Here is a 21874-nt window from a genome sequence, read left to right on the forward strand (position 1 = left end):
ATGGAGTTGTATACTGGTTATATGGAATTGTATACTGGCTATATGGAGATGTATACTGGTTATATGGAGATGAATACTGGTTATATGGAGATGAATACTGGTTATATGGAGGTGTATACTGGATATATAGAGGTGTTTACAGGTTATATGGAAATGTATACTGGCTATATGGAGGTGTATACTGGTTATATGGAGGTGTATACTGGTTATATGGAGGTGTATACTGGTTATATGGAATTGTATACTGGCTATATGGAGGTGTATACTGGTTATATGGAGGTGTATACTGGTTATATGGAATTGTATACTGGCTATATGGAGGTGTATACTGGTTATATGGAGGTGTTTACAGGTTATATGGAAATGTATACTGGCTATATGGAGGTGTATACTGGTTATATGGAGGTGTATACTGGTTATATGGAAGTGTATACTGGTTATATGGAATTGTATACTGGCTATATGGAGGTGTATACTGGTTATATGGAGGTGTTTACTGGTTATATGGAGGTATATAGTGGTTTATATGGAGGTATATAGTGGTTTATATGGAGATGTATACTGGTTATATGGAGATGAATACTGGTTATATGGAGATGAATACTGGTTATATGGGGTGTATACTGGTTATATGGAATTGTATACTGGTTATATGGAGGTGTATACTGGATATATAGAGGTGTTTACAGGTTATATGGAAATTTATACTGGCTATATGGAGGTGTATACTGGTTACATGGAGGTGTATACTGGTTATATGGAGGTGTATACTGGTTATATGGAATTGTATACTGGCTATATGGAGGTGTATACTGGTTATATGGAGGTGTATACTGGTTATATGGAGGTGTATACTGGTTATATGGAGGTGTTTACTGGTTATATGGAGGTGTATACTGGTTATATTGAGGTATATAGTGGTTTATATGGAGATGTATACTGGTTATATGGAGATGTATACTCGTTATATGGAGATGAATATTGGTTATATGGAGGTGTATACTGGATATATGGAGGTTTATGCTGGTTATATGGAGGTATATACTGGTTATATGGCGGTGTATTGGTTATATGGAGGTGTGTACTAGTTATATGGAAGTATATACTGGTTACATTCAGGTATATACTGGTTATCTGGATGTATACTGGTTATAAGGAGATATATACTGGTTAGATGGGGGTGCATACTGGTTATATGGAGTTATATACTGGCCATATGGAAATGTTTACTGGCTATATGGAGGTGTATACTGGTTATATGGAGGTGTATACTGGTTATATGGAGGTGTATACTGGTTATATGGAGGTATATAGTGGTTATATGGAGGTATATAGTGGTTATATGGAGATGTATACTGGTTATATGGAGATGTATACTCGTTATATGGAGATGAATACTGGTTATATGGAGGTGTATACTGGATATATGGAGGTTTATACTGGTTATATGGAGGTGTATACTGGTTATATGGCGGTGTATTGGTTATATGGAGGTGTGTACTGGTTATATGGAAGTATATACTGGTTACATTCAGGTATATACTGGTTATCTGGATGTATTCTGGTTATAAGGAGATATATACTGGTTAGATGGGGGTGCATACTGGTTATATGGAGTTATATACTGGTCATATGGAAATGTTTACTGGCTATATGGAGGTGTATACTGGTTATATGGAGGTGTATACTGGTTATATGGAGGTGTATACTGGTTATATGGAGGTATATAGTGGTTATATGGAGGTATATAGTGGTTATATGGAGATGTATACTGGTTATATGGAGATGTATACTGGTTATATGGAGATGAATACTGGTTATATGGAGGTGTATACTGGTTATATGGAGGTGTATACTGGTTATATGGAAGTATATACTGGCTACATTCAGGTATATACTGGTTATCTGGAGGTATATAGGTTATAAGGAGATATATACTGGTTAGATGGGGTTATACTAGAGTTCTATCACTCCCTCATCACCACAGCCTGTCCTCTCCATCACTTCCTCATCATCAGAGCCTGTCCTCTCCATCACTCCCTCATCCCCAGAGTCTGTCCACTCCATCACTCCCTTATCACCAGAGCCTGTCCACTCCATCACTCCCTTATCACCAAAGCCTGTCCTCTCCATCACTCCCTCATCACTAGAGCCTGTCCTCTCCATCACTCCCTCATCACCAGAGCCTGTCCTCTCCATCACTCCCTCATCACCAGAGCCTGTCCTCTCCATCACTCCCTCATCACCAGAGCCTGTCCTCTCCATCACTCCCTCATCACCAGAGCCTGTCCTCTCCATCACTCTCTCATCACCAGAGCCTGTCCTCTCCATCACTCCCTCATCACCAGAGCCTGTCCTCTCCATCACTCCCTCATCACCAGAGCCTGTCCTCTCCATCACTCCCTCATCACCAGAGCCTGTCCTCTCCATCACTCCCTCATCACCAGAGCCTGTCCTCTCCATCACTCCCTCATCACCAGAGCCTGTCCTCTCCATCACTTCCTCATCACCAGAGCCTGTCCTCTCCATCACTCTCTCATCACCAGAGCCTGTCCTCTCCATCACTCCCTCATTACCAAAGTCTGTCCATTCCATCCATTCCCTCATCACCAGAACAGAGCCTGTCCTCTCCATCACTTCCTCATCACCAGAGCCTATCCTCTCCATCACTCCCTCATCACCAGAGCCTGTCCACTCCATCACTCTCTCATCACCAGAGCCTGTCCTCTCCATCACTTCCTCATCACTACAGCCTGTCCTCTCCATCATTCCCTCATCACTAGAGCCTGTCCTCTCCATCACTCCCTCATCACCAGAGCCTGTCCTCTCCATCACTCTCTCATCACCAGAGCCTGTCCTCTCCATCACTTCCTCATCACCACAGCCTGTCCTCTCCATCACTCCCTCATCACCAGAGCCTGTCCTCTCCATCACTCCCTCATCACCAGAGCCTGTCCTCGCCATCACTCCCTCATCACCAGAGCCTGTCCTCTCCATCACTCCCTCATCACCAGAGCCTGTCCTCTCCATCACTCCCTCATCACCAGAGCCTGTCCTCTCCATCACTCCCTCATCACCAGAGCCTGTCCTCTCCATCACTCCCTCATCACCAGAGCCTGTCCACTCCATCACTCTCTCATCACCAGAGCCTGTCCTCTCCATCACTTCCTCATCACTACAGCCTGTCCTCTCCATCACTCCCTCATCACTAGAGCCTGTCCTCTCCATCACTCCCTCATCACCAGAGCCTGTCCTCTCCATCACTCTCTCATCACCAGAGCCTGTCCACTCCATCACTTCCTCATCACTACAGCCTGTCCTCTCCATCACTCCCTCATCACCAGAGCCTGTCCTCTCCATCACTCCCTCATCACCAGAGCCTGTCCTCTCCATCACTCCCTCATCACCAGAGCCTGTCCTCTCCATCACTCCCTCATCACCAGAGCCTGTCCTCTCCATCACTCCCTCATCACCAGAGCCTGTCCTCTCCATCACTCCCTCATCACCAGAGCCTGTCCACTCCATCACTCTCTCATCACCAGAGCCTGTCCTCTCCATCACTTCCTCATCACTACAGCCTGTCCTCTCCATCACTCCCTCATCACTAGAGCCTGTCCTCTCCATCACTCCCTCATCACCAGAGCCTGTCCTCTCCATCACTCCCTCATCACCAGAGCCTGTCCTCTCCATCACTCTCTCATCACCAGAGCCTGTCCACTCCATCACTCTCTCATCACTAGAGCCTGTCCTCTCCATCACTCCCTCATCACCAGAGCCTGTCCTCTCCATCACTCCCTCATCACCAGAGCCTGTCCACTCCATCACTCTCTCATCACCAGAGCCTGTCCTCTCCATCACTTCCTCATCACTACAGCCTGTCCTCTCCATCACTCCCTCATCACTAGAGCCTGTCCTCTCCATCACTCCCTCATCACCAGAGCCTGTCCTCTCCATCACTCTCTAATCACCAGAGCCTGTCCTCTCCATCACTTCCTCATCACTACAGCCTGTCTTCTCCATCACTCCCTCATCACTAGAGCCTGTCCTCTCCATCACTCCGGCATTTCCTACATCTACAGGACACATCTTGTGACTTTATTTAACGTGTGACATCAGGAATAGATGCTACCAAAAGAGCGTTCTTCTACTGTGCATCACGGCCATTCATACCCTCATGTTATTCTCATTCAAGGTCTCACCAACCTCATGACAACTCTAAAACTGCTACTTGATGATGATCAAGACCAGAACCACAATCATGACCACGAGGAAGATCACAACAACCAGACAGATGGAAACCAGAAGCGCAACATGAGACAAAGTGAAGTTCACATACATCACTGGGACGAGGTGAGTCACATCCTGAAGTGAGAGCTCCACCTCAATCTACTGTACATCTAATGCTGAGCAACTCATGAGTACTTCACATGACTTAAGTCACATCCAGAGCTGCACTCGTAATTCTACTGATTTTCTGTTAAAAGAGACACAAAAAAATTAAGCAAGAACATTGGACAAAAGGGTCCAAACATTGAGAGTAAGAGGAGATACTGAGAATTACTCCCAGTATACAGGACAGGAGAAGTAGTACTGTGCAGTGTATATATATACAGAATAATACAGATACTGAGAATTACACCCAGTATACAGGACAGGAGAAGTGGTACTGTGCAGTGTCCATATATACAGAATAATACAGATACTGAGAATTACACCCAGTATACAGGACAGGGAAGTGGTACTGTGCAGTGTCCATATATACAGAATAATACAGATACTGAGAATTACACCCAGTATACAGGACAGGGAAGTGGTACTGTGCAGTGTATATATATATATATACAGAATAATACAGATACTGAGAATTACACCCAGTATACAGGACAGGAGAAGTGGTGCTGTGCTGTGTATATATATACAGAATAATACAGATACTGAGAATTACACCCAGTATACAGGACAGGAGAAGTGGTACTGTGCAGTGTATATATATACAGAATAATACAGATACTGAGAATTACACCCAGTATACAGGACAGGGAAGTGGTACTGTGCAGTGTATATATATATACAGAATAATACAGATACTGAGAATTACACCCAGTATACAGGACAGGAGAAGTGGTACTGTGCAGTGTCCATATATACAGAATAATACAGATACTGAGAATTACACCCAGTATACAGGACAGGGAAGTGGTACTGTGCAGTGTCCATATATACAGAATAATACAGATACTGAGAATTACACCCAGTATACAGGACAGGAGAAGTGGTACTGTGCAGTATATATAGAGAATAATACAGATACTGAGAATTACACCCAGTATACAGGACAGGAGAAGTGGTACTGTGCAGTGTATGTATATATATACAGAATAATACAGATACTGAGAATTACACCCAGTATACAGGACAGGAGAAGTGGTACTGTGCAGTGTATATATACAGAATAATACAGATACTGAGAATTACACCCAGTATACAGGACAGGAGAAGTGGTACTGTGCAGTGTATATATATATATATATACAGAATAATACAGATACTGAGAATTACACCCAGTATACAGTACAGGAGAAGTGGTACTGTGCAGTGTATTACTGCGTGTGTAGTACTGTGTAGGGATAATGTATAAAGAATATTTGCTGTCACTGAAAAATAAGAATTCATGTTTAATACCCCCCGTAGACTTGCTTTGGCCCTGAAGAAATCCTGACCATATATGGGGTGAATGTAACAGAGAATATTTCCCAAGAGAAGTTCCGAGATATCAGCGTCAGCCTGATCCAGCAGCAGATCCTTGGTTTGTGTCCGGATAATCACCAGCACGGACTCACTGAAGGACAGCTGAGCACTTCTGAGAGTAAGTTTCTTCTCCCCTGACTATGACTGAGATGTGGGCGTGGCCTTGGTTGAGCATGGGTGGGGCAGGTGTGGTCTTGGTTGAGCATGGGTGGAGCTCAGAATTCCATGAGGTCTTTGTAAAGGGATGAGGAGCTTGGTAGCTGATTTTATAGTCTGGAAGAAATTTACGTTTCACGGGTTCATGGGTGAATGTGCTATTGATGTGGCTCCTGTGTCATTGGTGTTATGGGGGTGAGAACTGTAGTTGGCTTCAAATCCCTTTCCGATAGGTTCAGTACAGGGCTTCCTCTCTCCCCCTGCACCCCAACAGTAACAGCGGGTGTACGGTGGTACCCCAACGTGTGGTGGGATTATGTAGGAGTAGTTCTGCTATTTTTGAGGTGGGTTGTTCTGTTGACCCCTAGGTTATTAACCTCTTACATATCTGATATCCTCTCTGATCATTACCTTCAATATGTAATTGTTTTTGACACCATGAGTTGCTGATATTTATTATGTATTAAAGATTTTTATATTTTTTGCAATACTTGGCATTTTCATTCATTTCTAGGGTGCTATGCAGTGAGGAACTACCTACAAGGGGGCTGTGTGGCACTATCTACAGGGGGATGTGTGGCACTACCTACAAGGGGGCAGTGTGGCACTACCTACAAGGGAGCTTTGTGGCACTATCTATAGGGGGCAGTGTGGCACTACCTACAAGGGGGCAGTGTGGCACTACCTACAAGGGGGCAGTGTGGCACTACCTACAAGGGGGCTTTGTGGCACTACCTACAGGGGGGCTGTGTGGCACTACCTACAGGGGGGCTGTGTGGCACTACCTACAGGGGGGCTGTGTGGCACTACCTACAGGGGGGCTGTGTGGCACTACCTACAGGGGGGCAGTGCGGCACTACCTACAGGGGGGCAGTGTGGCACTTCCTACAGGGGGGCAGTGTGGCACTACCTACAAGGGGGCTGTGTGGCACTACCTACAAGGGGGCTGTGTGGCACTACCTACAAGGGGGCTGTGTGGCACTACCAACAAGGGGGCTGTGTGGCACTACCTACAGGGGGGCTGTGTGACATTACCTACAGGGGGGCAGTGTGGCACTTCCTACAGGGGGGCAATGTAGCACTACCTACAAGAGAGCACTGTAGCACTACCTATTTGCCTGCGTCTTTTGCTTTCACTTCAATGGCTTAAAAAAAACACGCAAAAAAAAATAATTTTGAAGCAGATTTTTCTGCCTTACAAAAAACGCTGTGTAGTGCATGTTTTTAGCCGGTTTCTGTCTTTCTCTAAGCAATTTTTGGTAGGGGGGCCCTGAGGACATTTTATTTTTCCAGTGGTGCCTCGAGTCCAAAAAGGTTGGGAAACTCTGTACTAGGCTACAGGATTCCGTCCTCGATGTTGTGTTCATCGCGGGAACGGGGCCTAGGTGAGTAAAAATTTGTTTGTGGCACTGTCTACAAGGGGGAGGTGGGGGCTGTATGACACGGTCTATAAGGGGGAGGTGGGAGACTGTATGGCACTGTCTACAAGGGGGAGGTGGGGGCTGTATGGCACAGTCTACAAGGGGGAGGTGGGGGCTGTATGGCACTGTCTACAAGGGGGAGGTGGGAGACTGTATGGCACTGTCTACAAGGGGGAGGTGCGGGGACTGTATGGCACTGTCTACAAGGGGGAGGTGCGGGGACTGTATGGCACTGTCTACAAGGGGGAGGTGCGGGGACTGTATGGCACTGTATACAAGGGGGAGGTGGGGGACTGTATGGCACTGTCTACAAGGGGGAGGTGGGAGACTATATGGCACTGTCCACAAGGGGTAGGTGGGGGGACTGTATGGCACTGTCTACAATGGGGAGGTGGGGGACTGTATGGCACTGTCTACAAGGGGGAGGTGGGGAGCTGTATGGCACTGTCTACAAGGGGGAGGTGGGGACTGTATGGCACTGTCTACAAGGGGGAGGTGGGGAGCTGTATGGCACTGTCTACAAGGGGGAGGTGGGGATTGTATGGCACTGTCTACAAGGGGGAGGTGGGGAGCTGTATGGCACTGTCTACAAGGGGGAGGTGGGGACTGTATGGCACTGTCTACAAGGGGGAGGTGGGGAGCTGTATGGCACTGTCTACAAGGGGGAGGTGGAGGGCTGTCTGGCACTGTCTACAAGGGGGAGGTGAGGGCTGTATGGCACTGTCTACAAGGGGGAGGTGGGGGCTGTATGGCACTGTCTACAAGGGGGAGGTGGGGGCTGTATGGCACTGTCTACAAGGGGGAGGTGTGGGCTGTATAGCACTGTCTACAAGGGGAGGCAGGGGAAAATGGCACATTCTACGGGGAGGAGGACTATCTACAAGGGTGTGGGCTGTGTGTGGCAGCCAGGGGAGGGGGGCATTATACTGTGTAGGGGCAGTACAGGGGGCAATATACTGCATGTGGCACTTAGGCTGGATTCACACGAGGTCATTACGTCTGTAATTGACGGACGTATTTCGGCCGCAAGTCCTGGACCAAACACAGTGCAGGGAGCCGGGCTCCTAGCATCATAGTTATGTACGACGCTAGGAGTCCCTGCCTCGTTGCCGGACAACTGTCCCGTACTGCAATCATGTTTTCAGTACGGGACAGTTGTCCTGCAGCGAGGCAGGGACTCCTAGCATCGTACATAAGTATGATGCTAGGAGCCCGGCTCCCTGCACTGTGTTCGGTCCCGGACTTGCGGCCGAAATACGTCCGTCAATTACAGACGTAATGACCTCGTGTGAACCCAGCCTTCGGGAGCATAATACTGTGTGGGGGCATTATACTTTACTATGGGACATTTTTTATGATGGGGTGGGGCGCTGAAAGATAATTTCGCATGGGGCGCCATCTATTCTAAGGCTGGCGCTGATAAGCTATCACCAGACGGGGCCCCTTGGGTTTACAAAGACAGCTACAGCCATATGGTTGGCTCAAATCTACAGGGACTGAATGGGGGTGTCCAGAGGAGGAGCATGTAGTGGCGTGATGAAGCACGCTACTGTCTGAGCCAATAGTAATGTTGGCGCTCTGAGGTGCATCATGGGGGTAAACATAGTATTATCCGGAGAGGAATACTCGTTAAATCCTGGCACCATTGGAGTACCTGCTGCTGGAAAGTCACCACCGCCGCTGGTGAACTGATTGTGGCCACGGAGTCTGGATGAAAGCGACACAGAACACTGTAACCGCCGGTCAAGTGGTAATATCTGCCGAAGCCGTCTGGGCGCACGTGGGCTAATATCTTGTGGAGGAAGAGAAGGGAGGAAACTTCTGGTCGACAAGACGGGTGAGAGAACCTCGTTTCCTACAAGTCTTTATTACATGTATTGAGCCTGGACAATACAAGAAAATCTAGAATAAGGGAAAGCTGAAGACGGAGATTCATTGATTAGACCACCGTGCGTCGCCAGAGACGCTGTTTACGGACATAGTCGGCCCACAGAATCTGGCTATAACAGAGGCACGCTTATCAGAATGGCTGTATTACGTCCGGAGGCAGAGACAAGAGGTGAAGCAGCAGCAGTGCCCTCATAAATGGCGCATAATACCGACAACAGTGAGAAGTCAAATACGTTGGATAAATGTTGGTCCTCACAAAGCCAACAAATCAGAACCAGCTGTAAGAATGGCGGAAAATAGAAGCAAAATGTAAGATTGCAATAAGGTTTGAGGGTTAAAAACGGTGTAAATCCTACAGAAGGTGAGTAGGGGGTCATAGAGACCCCAATGAACTCCTACAGAAGGTGAGTAGGGGGGTCATAGAGACCCCATTAAACTCCTACAGAAGGTGAGTAGGGGGTCATAGAGACCCCAATGAACTCCTACAGAAGGTGAGTAGGGGGGTCATAGAGACCCCATTAAAATCCTACAGAAGGTGAGTAGGGGGTCATAGAGACCCCATTAAAATCCTACAGAAGGTGAGTAGGGGGTCATAGAGACCCCAATGAACTCCTACAGAAGGTGAGTAGGGGGGTCATAGAGACCCCAATGAACTCCTACAGAAGGTGAGTAGGGGGTGATAGAGACCCCATTAAAATCCTACAGAAGGTGAGTAGGGGGTCATAGAGACCCCAATGAACTCCTACAGAAGGTGAGTAGGGGGGGGTCATAGAGACCACATTAAAATCCTCCAGAAATGGGCGCTAGGAAGAAGTGTATAGAGGGGTCATAAACTCCTGACCCTGGAATCACGGCAGGAATACAATACTAGAAATGTTCTGTCAGATGGATGGTGAGGCTGCTCTACAGGAAAAAAGGACAGTGAAAACCGTGCAGAGCCGGTGGTCTGGTGTAAGGAAACCCCCGACTTCTCCATAACCTCACAGAAAAACGGAGAAAAATGTAAAGCGAGGACTCAGAGATGTGGGATTAAGTTACGCGCTGACGTACTCTGCCGAAACTGTAACTATGGAAGGTGAGACTCACCAGAAGACGAACATCACTCCCTAGCTATAAATGGCCCTAGCGGAGCCTAATAACCTATATGTCTTATACGTGATTCAGTGTGGAGGTGGCGGAGCCCGACTTGGCGTATAGCGCGGTCCTGAATGAGACTGGATCTGCCATACATCCGATAGAGCTATAGATTCTATGGTGAGACCTGCCTGATGCTATGTGTGGATTTACACTATATGTAGCAGGGAGGTTAGAGGCGCCTGTGGCGGACCCCGGCGCTGCGCTCAGCGAGTCATCGCTTGGGGCTCCCCCGTCATTGATACGGGGTCCGTCACAGAAGAATGAGATGACGGCGTCGGTTCATGCTGTAGTACATGCAATTTTATGTAAAAGATGCTGCATGAGATTAAGTGAGGAGTAGCGGGACCCATCCAGTGGAATGCACGTTATAATAAAACGCATGACGCAATTTCACCCATAGATCTGCCAATAATGAAATGATCGCTAGAGCCGAGAGTACAACACATGAGGCGAGGTCAGTGTCGGATCAGGTTACTGGTGAAAATACGACATAATAAAGCTCTCATAAATCCCGCACTGGTCAATGACGCCGGCCCAGAGGTGATTCACTTGGTGATGCTACGATTATTTCCGCTGACTGCTGGATCGGCTAATAAACTGCTTGTACGGGATACGGCTAAGACGTTCCGGAGAGGCGCCTTGTATGAAGGAATGATCAATTTGTAGAGAAAGTAGAGGGAAAAGGAGAATAATTTGAGGGCTGTACGTCGGACTTTTCTGCAATTATCGGTTCAGACTAGACGGTGAGAAGAAGGATAAATAGGAGCACGCAGCGTTGAAACGTAAAACCAGAAGTGTCCGCAGAAGGAATTTTTTTCCAAAAGCTTCTGTATATAATGACTGGGTAAACTGGGTACATTTGGACTAGGTTAAAAAGTGCTCAAAACGAATCTGAGCTTATAAAGCAAAGTGAAAATGAGTCCAGAGAAGTGGAGAGAGGGGGAGAGTTGGAGGTGTTGGGGACCCTCTATAAGAAGCTCTCCTCCTCCAATAAGGAATTGAAAGAGAGGGGGACGGAGCTTTTCTTAAATGACCTTCAAATCCCGACCTTTGAGGATGCCGCGAGCGAATGGTTGGATGAGCCGATAACCCTACAAGAAGTGACGGAAATATGTTATAACCCCCGGGCATGATGGACGTCCCACATGGATGATGAAATATTAAAAGATTATTGGAAGTGTTTAACGCGGCTTTGGTGATGGGTTGTCCTCTGGAGTCAATATATCAGGACAGAAGCTTAATTCTGAAACAAGATAAGGACACAGAGTCGGGTAGTGTCAAAGGTCAGGAGACTGTACGCCAACCTGGAAGTGGCAGCTGTGGTGACCTCCTCTCCATACTGTCCTTGGAGGTGGGTCGTCCGTGTGGAGTGGAGGTGCCTGTGGCCTGTGTTGATCAAACTCATCTACCTTAAATGGAAGGCCAGAATTACCATCAGTGGTACGATATCTGGTTACTTTCAACTACAGAGAAGTCCTAGACATGGTGGTCCCCTCACCCCCTGCTTTGTGCAGTTGAACCTCTGGCAATTACAATAAGTTTCAGTGATCCGATAGAGGGGTTCAGGGCTGAGGACTAATCTCTCTCTATGCCAACAACCTACTTCTATTTGTGAAAGGGCCTTCAGACGGGTATGTTTATGTCATGGAGGTCAGACGGGTAGGATTATGTCATGGAGATCAGACGGGTAGGATTATGTCATGGAGGTCAGACGGGTAGGATTATGTTTTAGAGGTCAGACGGGTAGGATTATGTCATGGAGATCAGACGGGTAGGATTATGTCATGGAGATCAGACGGGTAGGATTATGTCATGGAGGTCAGACGGGTAGGATTATGTGATGGAGGTCAGACGGGTAGGATTATGTGATGGAGGTCAGACGGGTAGGATTATGTCATGGAGATCAGACGGGTAGGATTATGTCATGGAGGTCAGACGAGTTGGATTATGTCATGAAGGTAAAATGGGTAGGATTATGTCATGGAGGTCAGACGGGTAGGATTATGTGATGGAGGTCAAACAGGTAGGATTATGTCATGGAGGTCAGACGGGTAGGATTATGTGATGGAGGTCAGACGGGTAGGATTATGTCATGGAGATCAGACGGGTAGGATTATGTCATGGAGATCAGACGGGTATGTTTATGTCATGGAGGTCAGAAGGGTAGGATTATGTCATGGAGATCAGACGGGTAGGATTATGTTTTGGAGGTCAGACGGGTATGTTTATGTCATGGAGGTCAGAAGGGTAGGATTATGTCATGGAGATCAGACGGGTAGGATTATGTCATGGAGATCAGACGGGTAGGATTATGTCATGGAGATCAGACGGGTAGGATTATGTTTTGGAGGTCAGACGGGTAGGATTATGTCATGGAGATCAGACGGGTAGGATTATGTCATGGAGGTCAGACGGGTAGGATTATGTTTTGGAGGTCAGACGGGTAGGATTATGTTTTGGAGGTCAGACGGGTAGGATTATGTCATGGAGGTCAGATGGGTAGGATTATGTCATGGAGGTCAGACGCAGAGGTGTAGCTAGGTTCTCCAGCACCCAGGGCAAAGATTCCGTTTGGTGCCACCCCAACCTCTTTACTGACATCTCCTTCCCCCTCGGCATGTTTGTTTTCTCTACCAATCAATGACGTGTCATTTCTTTTCCACATTTCTTTTTATGTAACTCGAGCATAAAAACATTTGTACATTTTACAAGCAATATGGTTCTATACACAACACCAGAACCAAGCTCAGTACATAAATACAGCACCAGAACCAAGCTCAATACATATATACAGCACCAGAGCAAAGCTCATTACATATATACAGCACCAGAACAAAGCTCATTACATATATACAGCACCAGAACAAAGCTCATTACATATATACAGCACCAGAACCAAGCTCATTACATATATACAGCCCCAGTACAAATGCAGCTCAATTTAGTGCAACCCCTGCCGTATAGGTTTGTACGGCGTAAAACTACAGCTCCCAGCATGGCCCGGACAATGGTATGGATATGCTGGGAGTTGCTGTTTCACAAAAAATAAATCATATCATAATCACACCACCCATCATCTCGCTGCAGATCATACAGTGACTACAGTGCTGATTAGAGGCAGAATGAAGATTTACATTAAGTGACTCACCGGTGACGTCTCAGATTCTAGTTCTTTTTCTCCATCCGGTCCAGACCTCTATGATGACTTCTCCCGGTCACAGCCCATTTCTGCAGTTTGCCGCTCAGATGTCTTCAGCTTCTCACTTTTCCAACATTTCTACACCTATAAATAAAGATAAAGTTATCATTATACCACACACAATGCCCCTAAATATAATAGTGCCAAAAACTGCACCTCTAATTATAATAGCACCATACACTGTGTCCTACACACACACACACACACACACACACACACACACACACACACACACACACACACACACACACACTCATACACACACTGTGACCCCTGTAGATAGTGCCTGCCATAGAGCCCCCTGTAGGTAGTGCCCCCATATAGCCCACCCCTGTATATAGTGTCCCACAAATAGCTCCCCCTATAGTGCTCCACAGATAGCCCACCCCTGTATATAGTGCTCCACATATAGTCCACCCTTGTATATAGTGCTCCACAGATAGCCCACACCTGTATATAGTGTCCCACAAATAGCTCCCCCTATAGTGCTCCACAGATAGCCCACCCCTGTATATAGTGCTCCACATATTCCACCCTTGTATATAGTGCTCCACAGATAGCCCACACCTGTATAGTGTCCCACAAATAGCTCCCCCTATAGTGCTCCACAGATAGCCCACCCCTTTATATAGTGCTCCACAGATAGTCCACCCTTGTATATAGCCCCCTGTACATATAGTCCAACCCTGTATATAGTGCTCCATAGATAGCCCACTCCTGTATATAGCCCCCTGTAGATATAGCCCAACCCTGTATATAGTGCTCCATAGATAGCCCACCCCTGTATATAGCCCCCTGTAGATATAGCCCAATCTTGTATATAGTGCTCTACAGATAGCCCACCCATGTAAATAGCCCCCCCTGTAGATATAGCCCACCCCTGTATATGGTGCTCCATAGATAGCCTACTCCAGTATATAGCACCCCCAGTAGATAGAGCCCCCCCCCGTAGATAAAGCCCCCCCCCTTGTAGATAAAGCCCCCCATAGATAAAGCCACACACTTTTTTATTGCAATAAAATATCAAACTATTCAAACTCACCTTAATCCCGTTCCCTCGCTGGCCGGCAGCAATGGAGACCTGCTCTCTTCTGCACAGGTCTCCTGGGGTTGAATGAAGCATCTATGAAAGGCGCTGATTGGCTGGGCAGGATGACTTTCACTGTCAGTCAGCGCCTTTCATCGACGGAAGCGCGATGTCGCTCCACTGGTACAAAAGATCTGGCGCCCCCCTCTTAATTGCGCCCGGGGCACATGCCCCGCCTGTCCCCCCCCCCTAGCTATGCCCCTGATCAAACGGGTAGGATTATGTGATGGAGGTCAGACGGTAGGATTACGTCATGGAGGCGAGACAGGTTGGATTACGTCATGGAGGTCAGACGGGTAGTATTATGTGATGGAGGTCAGACGGGTAGGATTATGTGATGGAGGTCAGACGGGTAGGATTATGTGATGGAGGTCAGACGGGTAGGATTATGTCATGGAGGTCAGACGAGTTGGATTATGTCATGAAGGTAAAATGGGTAGGATTATGTCATGGAGGTCAGACAGGTAGGATTATGTCATGGAGGTCAGACGGGTAGGATTATGTGATGGAGGTCAGACGGGTAGGATTATGTCACGGAGGTCAGACGGGTAGGATTATGTCACGGAGGTCAGACGGGTAGGATTATGTCATGGAGGTCAGACGGGTGGGATTGTCATGGACGTCAGACAGGTAGGATTATGTGATAGAGGTCAGACAGGTTGGATGGATTATGTCATTGAGGTCAGACGGGTGGGATTGTCATGGACGTCAGACAGGTTGGATTATGTCATGGAGGTCAGACGGGTGGGATTATGTCATGGAGGTCAGACGGGTAGGATTATGTGATAGAGGTCAGACAGGTTGGATGGATTATGTCATTGAGGTCAGACGGGTGGGATTGTCATGGACGTCAGACAGGTTGGATTATGTCATGGAGGTCAGACGGGTGGGATTATGTCATGGAGGTCAGACGGGTGGGATTCTGTCATGGAGGTCAGACAGGCAGGATTATGTCATGGAGGTCAGACAGGTAGGATTATGTGATAGAGGTCAGACAGGTTGGACCATGTGATGGAGGTCAGACACGTAGGATAATGTCATGGAGGTCAGACAGGTAGGATTATGTCATGGAGGTCAGACGGGTAGGATTATGTCATGAAGGTCAAACGGGTGGGATTATGTCATGGAGGCCAGACTTGCATCTGGAGAAACCTCCGGGCTGGTCTTTGACTGGCAAAGATCTCTGCTGCTTCCTCTGTATAGGGAAGGTTTCTTCTGTGGCATCAGGTCAAGCAGATCTTGGGAACTTGGACTCCTTGAAGTCTACACCTCTTTTCATAACTGGAAACTTCAGGAATTTCTTAAAATAAGGAATATAAATTATTGGGTGGGTGAAGGGATGTTTTGTGGTAAAACGCCTTTTTCTCGAGAGAGTAAACTTAAGTCGTTTAGAAGACAAAGGGGATTTGTAGTAGATAAAATTGTGGCAAACTCTCAGCTGTGAGATGTGCGATGTCAGGATGGGTTTATAGTTCCTAGATGTAAGTAAATATATATATTCACTGACAGCAAGCAGAGCTATTGAAGGCCATAAGACAGTGAGTGCATCCTGATACAATTATATGTTACCATCTGAAATCCCTTTAAGTGTGACTTTTGACTCCCTTCCTGGCTGTGCTCCCCAGAATATATCTACGCCAGTATCGCCACGCTAATCGTGTGCCTGTGCGCACTATTTGGGATTGTGGTCCTGCTGTGTACAACCTGCGCTGCTGTCTACCAGTACGTCATTCAGTTCTTTGTCAGCCTGGCGGTGGGGTCCCTGACTGGAGATGCGATTCTGCACCTTATCCCACAGGTATCACTAGTACTCCATTATTAGACTGTACTGCCCCCTACTGGCGATGCTGATACACTGCACAGAGAGGCTAAGGGGCATTTAGTGGTGGTCAGCTAATTTCTGACAGTGTCTATGTTCTACCTCCTCTATAGTTCCTGGGCCTTCACTCACACAGCGACGCCGCTCACAATCATGAAGAAGAAGACAACACTCATGTCTGGAAACTTCTGGCTGTCTTGGGTGGTCTCTATGCGTTCTTCCTCCTGGAGAAGATCTTTGGGCTACTGATGAAACATGAGGTGAATAAGGGGATTGTAAAGTATGTGAATATCAGTGCGGGAGGAAGACACTGAGCTGAAAAGTCTCCAGGGTTCAGACATAGTATAGACGGCTACTCACGCATCATGTTATTATAACAAACCATGGCAGAAATAGCAGCGGAGACCTTCACTGGACTGGAGACCCTCACTGGACTGGAGACCCTCACTGGACTGGAGACCTTCTCTGGACTGGAGACCCTCACTGGACTAGCGACCTTCACTGGACTAGCGACCTTCACTGGACCAGAGACCTTCACTGGACCGGAGACCCTCACTGGACCGGAGACCCTCACTGGACCGGGGACCCTCACTGGACCGGAGACCCTCACTGGACCGGAGACCCTCACTGGACCGGAGACCCTCACTGGACCGGAGACCCTCAACTGGACCGGAGACCCTGACTGGACCGGAGACCGTGACTGGACCGGAGACCCTGACTGGACCGGAGACCCTGACTGGACCGGGGTCCTTCACTGGACTGGGGTCCCTCACTAGACCGGAGACCCTCACTAGACCGGAGACCCTCACTAGACCGGAGACCCTCACTGGACCGGAGACCTTGACTGGACCGGAGACCCTCACTGGACCAGAGACCCTCACTGGACCGGAGACCTTCACTGGACCGGGGTCCTTCACTGGACCGGGGTCCCTCACTGGACCGGAGACCCTCACTGGACCGGAGACCCTGACTGGACCGGAGACCCTGACTGGACTGGGGTCCTTCACTGGACTAGAGACCCTCCCTGGACCGGAGACCCTCACTAGACCGGAGACCCTCACTGGACCAGAGACCCTGACTGCACCGGAGACCCTGACTGGACCGGAGACCTTGACTGGACCGGAGACCTTGACTGGACCGGAGACCTTGACTGGACCAGAGACCCTGACTGGACCGGAAACCCTGACTGGACCGGAAACCCTCACTGGACCGGAAACCCTCACTGGACCGGGGTCCCTCACTGGACCGGGGTCCCTCACTGGACCAGAGACCCTCACTGGACCGGAGACCCTCACTGGACCGGAGACCCTCACTGGACCGGAGACCCTCAACTGGACCGGAGACCCTGACTGGACCGGAGACCCTGACTGGACCGGAGACAAAGACTGGACCGGAGACCCTGACTGGACCGGAGACCCTGACTGGACCGGGGTCCTTCACTAGACCGGAGACCCTCACTAGACCGGAGACCCTCACTAGACCGGAGATCCTCACTGGACCGGAGACCTTGACTGGACCGGAGACCTTGACTGGACCGGAGACCCTGACTGGACTGGGGTCCTTCACTGGACTAGGGTCCCTCACTGGACCGGAGACCCTCACTGGACCGGAGACCCTCACTGGACCGGAGACCCTCACTAGACCGGAGACCCTGACTGGACCGGAGACCCTGACTGGACCGGAGACCTTGACTGGACCGGAGACCTTGACTGGACCGGAGACCCTGACTGGACCGGAGACCCTGACTGGACCGGAAACCCTGACTGGACCGGGGTCCCTCACTGGACCGGGGTCCCTCACTGGACCGGAGACCCTCACTGGACCGGAGACCCTCACTAGATCGGAGACCCTCACTCGACCGGAGACCCTCACTCGACCGGAGACCTTGACTGGACCGGAGACCTTGACTGGACCGGGGTCCTTGACTGGACCGGGGTCCCTCACTGGACCGGAGACCGTCACTGGACCGGAGACCTTGACTGGATCGGAGACCTTGACTGGATCGGAGACCCTGACTGGACCGGAGACCCTGACTGGACCGGAGACCCTGACTGAACCAGAGACCTTCACCGGTCTGGCAGTCCCTGACCAATCAGACAATGAATTAGTGAAGGTGAAACCCTCCTAGGATATGACAGGAGACAGTACCCAAAAGTCTGAACCCCACAAAGTCCTGCAGTCTTCGGCAGGTGACCGGCAATGCTCACAGACACCTCCATGAAATACAATTCCATATGTCACAGAGTTGTCAGTCTCTTTCTTCTGATGGTCACACAATAAGTAGATGGAGAGTTGGATGCTGACATGTTGTATTGTTGTTCTTTCATTCTTAGGATGATGACGATGATGAAGACCATGGACACTGCGACCACGGGCTATCCCTGCAGAACTTCCATGAGGATAAAAAGAGGAAGAAGCAGTCCATGTCCCAGACAGAGCTGGTATGTTAGTGCAGAGAGGCTTCATAATAGAGAAGAGTGACACCATGACATACAGTAAGACTCCAGGGAGATGTGTATCTGAGCCCGGTCTAGCACCCCCATAGGATCAGTACAGGCAGTGCTATCATGTTCCCTCCTCAGCACTGCCTGATATAATAAGTGCAGGAGAAGCTCTTGATCGACTCTCCTCATGTTTCATGGAGCTTGGTGGCCATTCATGAAACTCCTAAAGCTTGAAGATGGCGTCACGGGGATGGGGGGGTCACACATATGTGCCGTCCTTCAGAGGGTCCGCTCACCCACTACTCTCATCATAGCCACATAGTCCCGTATCAGATGCCTTGTCCCAGCAGGTCACAGCTCTTGTTTTGGGGTACGGTATGAGGGGTGATTCTAATTCTGCTGTTTCCGGTTCCAGGTCAGTCCAGATATTGAGTTTCAGAAGAGCAGGAGCGCAGTGAGGAGTCGGGGTAAGTCCAGAACATTCAGAACATAATTCTGTCCCTACGTTCTGTGTCCATTGTCATCTTGGATTGTTCCTTGCAGAGCTGCGGATGCTTCCGTATATGATCACCATAGGAGACGCCATCCATAATTTTGCAGACGGCTTGGCAATGGGAGCTGCATTCGCATCATCGTGGAAAACGGGTCTGGCCACAAGTCTAGCTGTTCTCTGCCATGAACTGCCACACGAGCTGGGTGAGCTCCGCCTACTGCAGGGTGACACTGACCCCACCTACTGCAGGGTGACACTGACCCCACCTACTGCAGGGTGACACTGACCCCACCTACTGCAGGGTGACACTGACCCCACCTACTGCAGGGTGACACCTACCCCACCTACTGCAGGGTGACACTGACAGATAGAGACAGCTCCACCTACTGCAGGGTGACACTGACAGATAGAGACAGCTCCACCTACTGCAGGGTGACACTGACAGATAGAGACAGCTCCGCCTACTGCAGGGTGACACTGACAGATAGACAGCTCCGCCTACTGCAAAGTGGCACTGACAGATAGAGACAGCTCCGCCTACTGCAGGGTGACACTGACAGATAGACAGCTCCGCCTACTGCAAAGTGACACTGACAGATAGAGACAGCTCCGCCTACTGCAGGGTGACACTGACAGATAGACAGCTCCGCCTACTGCAAAGTGACACTGACAGATAGAGACAGCTCCGCCTACTGCAGGGTGACACTGTCAAATAGAGACAGCTCCACATACTGCAGGGTGACACTGACAAATAGAAACAGCTCCGCCTACTGCAGGGTGACACTGATCTTTACTATCATAATAACCTCATGGTCAGAAGACATCCCGCAGGTTTGTAGGTGAGTCTGGATGTGATTGGATGGGGTCAGGGGTGAGTCTCGTGCCCCGCGTGGAGCATTATCTGACAGCTGTGGGGCGCCTGTGTGGCATACGTTGGCCGCATTTCATGACCTTGTAGTTTGACCTGTTTTCCTCAGGTGACTTTGCGGCTCTTCTTCACGCGGGGCTCAGTGTCCGCCTGGCTCTTCTCCTTAATTTCGGCAGTGCACTCACTTCTTTTATCGGTTTGTACATCGCACTTTCCATCGCCACCAATGAAGCCATTCAGCAGTGGATATTTACAGTGGCCACCGGACTCTTCCTCTACGTGGCACTGGTGGACATGGTAAGGACTGGTTGAGTTCCAGGTGCTGCTTTCACCATCCCTCATGTCTTGTATCCCTCTCACTCTTCTTCCTCTTCTGCAGCTGCCGGCTATGATGAACGTGAAGGACCCACGACCTTGGTTGATCTTCATCCTCCACAATTTAGGTCTCCTCATTGGCTGGGCCATCCTTCTCCTCCTGTCCATCTATGAGGAGCAGATCGCTGTTTAGCCAATCATAACCCTGCCACCATTCTACTCCTATTACTCAGGAGGTCTCACCCCAAAGAGTGGAAACCTTCCTCAGATGTCCCCGGACGCTCATCACTACTGTCTCCTCCTCCCAGTGACAGGGCTCCCACATGGATTGGCACCAGTACATCATGGGATGACAAGTAAAGAATGGATCCTCACTCTGCAATGTCAAGAGAACAAGGGGCGACTCTACATTCAGTCTTAAAGAGTGTTCCCTCCAAAAATAAAAAATCCTCAGTTGATACAACTCTTTGAGTGACCGTCTTCTGTCAAGATGGCTGAAACCAATATGGCCGTCATTCCAGCTCTTATAGAGCGCCCCGTTACACGAGGGGGAGGGAATGGATTGCCGCATAACAAGAGTTGACGACTCAAGCAGTTATGGATACCTCAGACTTGTAGATTTCCGGTAGAGTTGCTCTTTAATATTGACATCCAGCGGTGACCCGTGACTGAGGTCGTCTCCCGCCTCTCCATGCCATCGGCATCTTTGGCTTGTTGAGAACAGAACTCCACCATTATGGCCTCTCCGGTTGCAGAACATTTTTATAATTATTTCAATGATGGGAGTGGTGGGAGTCGGACGTCTCTGTGTAGCACTATGAGGGGCTCAGTCTGGTACAGGGCGCCCGCCGGCCTCCAATAAAAGAGATAGAAGCGGAGTGACCGGTGTGATCTTCTGATTTACAGGATTTATGTGGATTCTCTACCCGGTTTTCTGGCATAAATACATTTACTAATATGGTGTTTGGGCCGAGCTCCATTTTATGGCGGGACTTCAGGGAGGCTCAGGGCACGACCCATTTATCCCCATCTTCTGGCCCGGCTTTATTTGTGCCACATTCAAAGAAGATTTAAAGAGGGAATCCCTGTGTCATGCTCCACCTCGTCAGACCCAACAAATACAGCGTATAATCCTGCTCCATATAACTCCTCCCATCACTCCATGTAGCCCCTCCCATTATACGTACTCTATACAGTATATCCCTCATAACTCCTCCCATAGCTCCATATAGCCCCTCCCATTATCACTTAAATTACTCTATACAGTATATCCCTCATTTAACCAGGAGGTGTGGCT

General features: G+C 48.9%; 1 protein-coding gene across 1 annotated transcript in view; it reads left to right on the plus strand.

Moving 5' to 3' along the window:
• Nucleotides 1-21455, plus strand: part of SLC39A4 (solute carrier family 39 member 4) — a 46279-nt gene extending 24824 nt beyond the window's left edge. Inside the window, exons 3-11 of the mRNA XM_075849480.1 lie at nucleotides 4193-4350; nucleotides 5692-5866; nucleotides 16264-16436; nucleotides 16571-16717; nucleotides 18791-18898; nucleotides 19317-19368; nucleotides 19445-19597; nucleotides 20372-20559; nucleotides 20642-21455. Coding sequence (XP_075705595.1) covers nucleotides 4193-4350; nucleotides 5692-5866; nucleotides 16264-16436; nucleotides 16571-16717; nucleotides 18791-18898; nucleotides 19317-19368; nucleotides 19445-19597; nucleotides 20372-20559; nucleotides 20642-20770 — 1283 coding nt within the window. The 3' untranslated portion in view covers nucleotides 20771-21455. The remainder of the gene's footprint in view (nucleotides 1-4192; nucleotides 4351-5691; nucleotides 5867-16263; nucleotides 16437-16570; nucleotides 16718-18790; nucleotides 18899-19316; nucleotides 19369-19444; nucleotides 19598-20371; nucleotides 20560-20641) is intronic.
• Nucleotides 21456-21874: the final 419 nt, after the last annotated feature.

Source organism: Rhinoderma darwinii, unplaced genomic scaffold, assembly GCF_050947455.1.
Source record: "Rhinoderma darwinii isolate aRhiDar2 unplaced genomic scaffold, aRhiDar2.hap1 Scaffold_889, whole genome shotgun sequence".
NCBI classification, from domain to species: domain Eukaryota; kingdom Metazoa; phylum Chordata; class Amphibia; order Anura; family Rhinodermatidae; genus Rhinoderma; species Rhinoderma darwinii.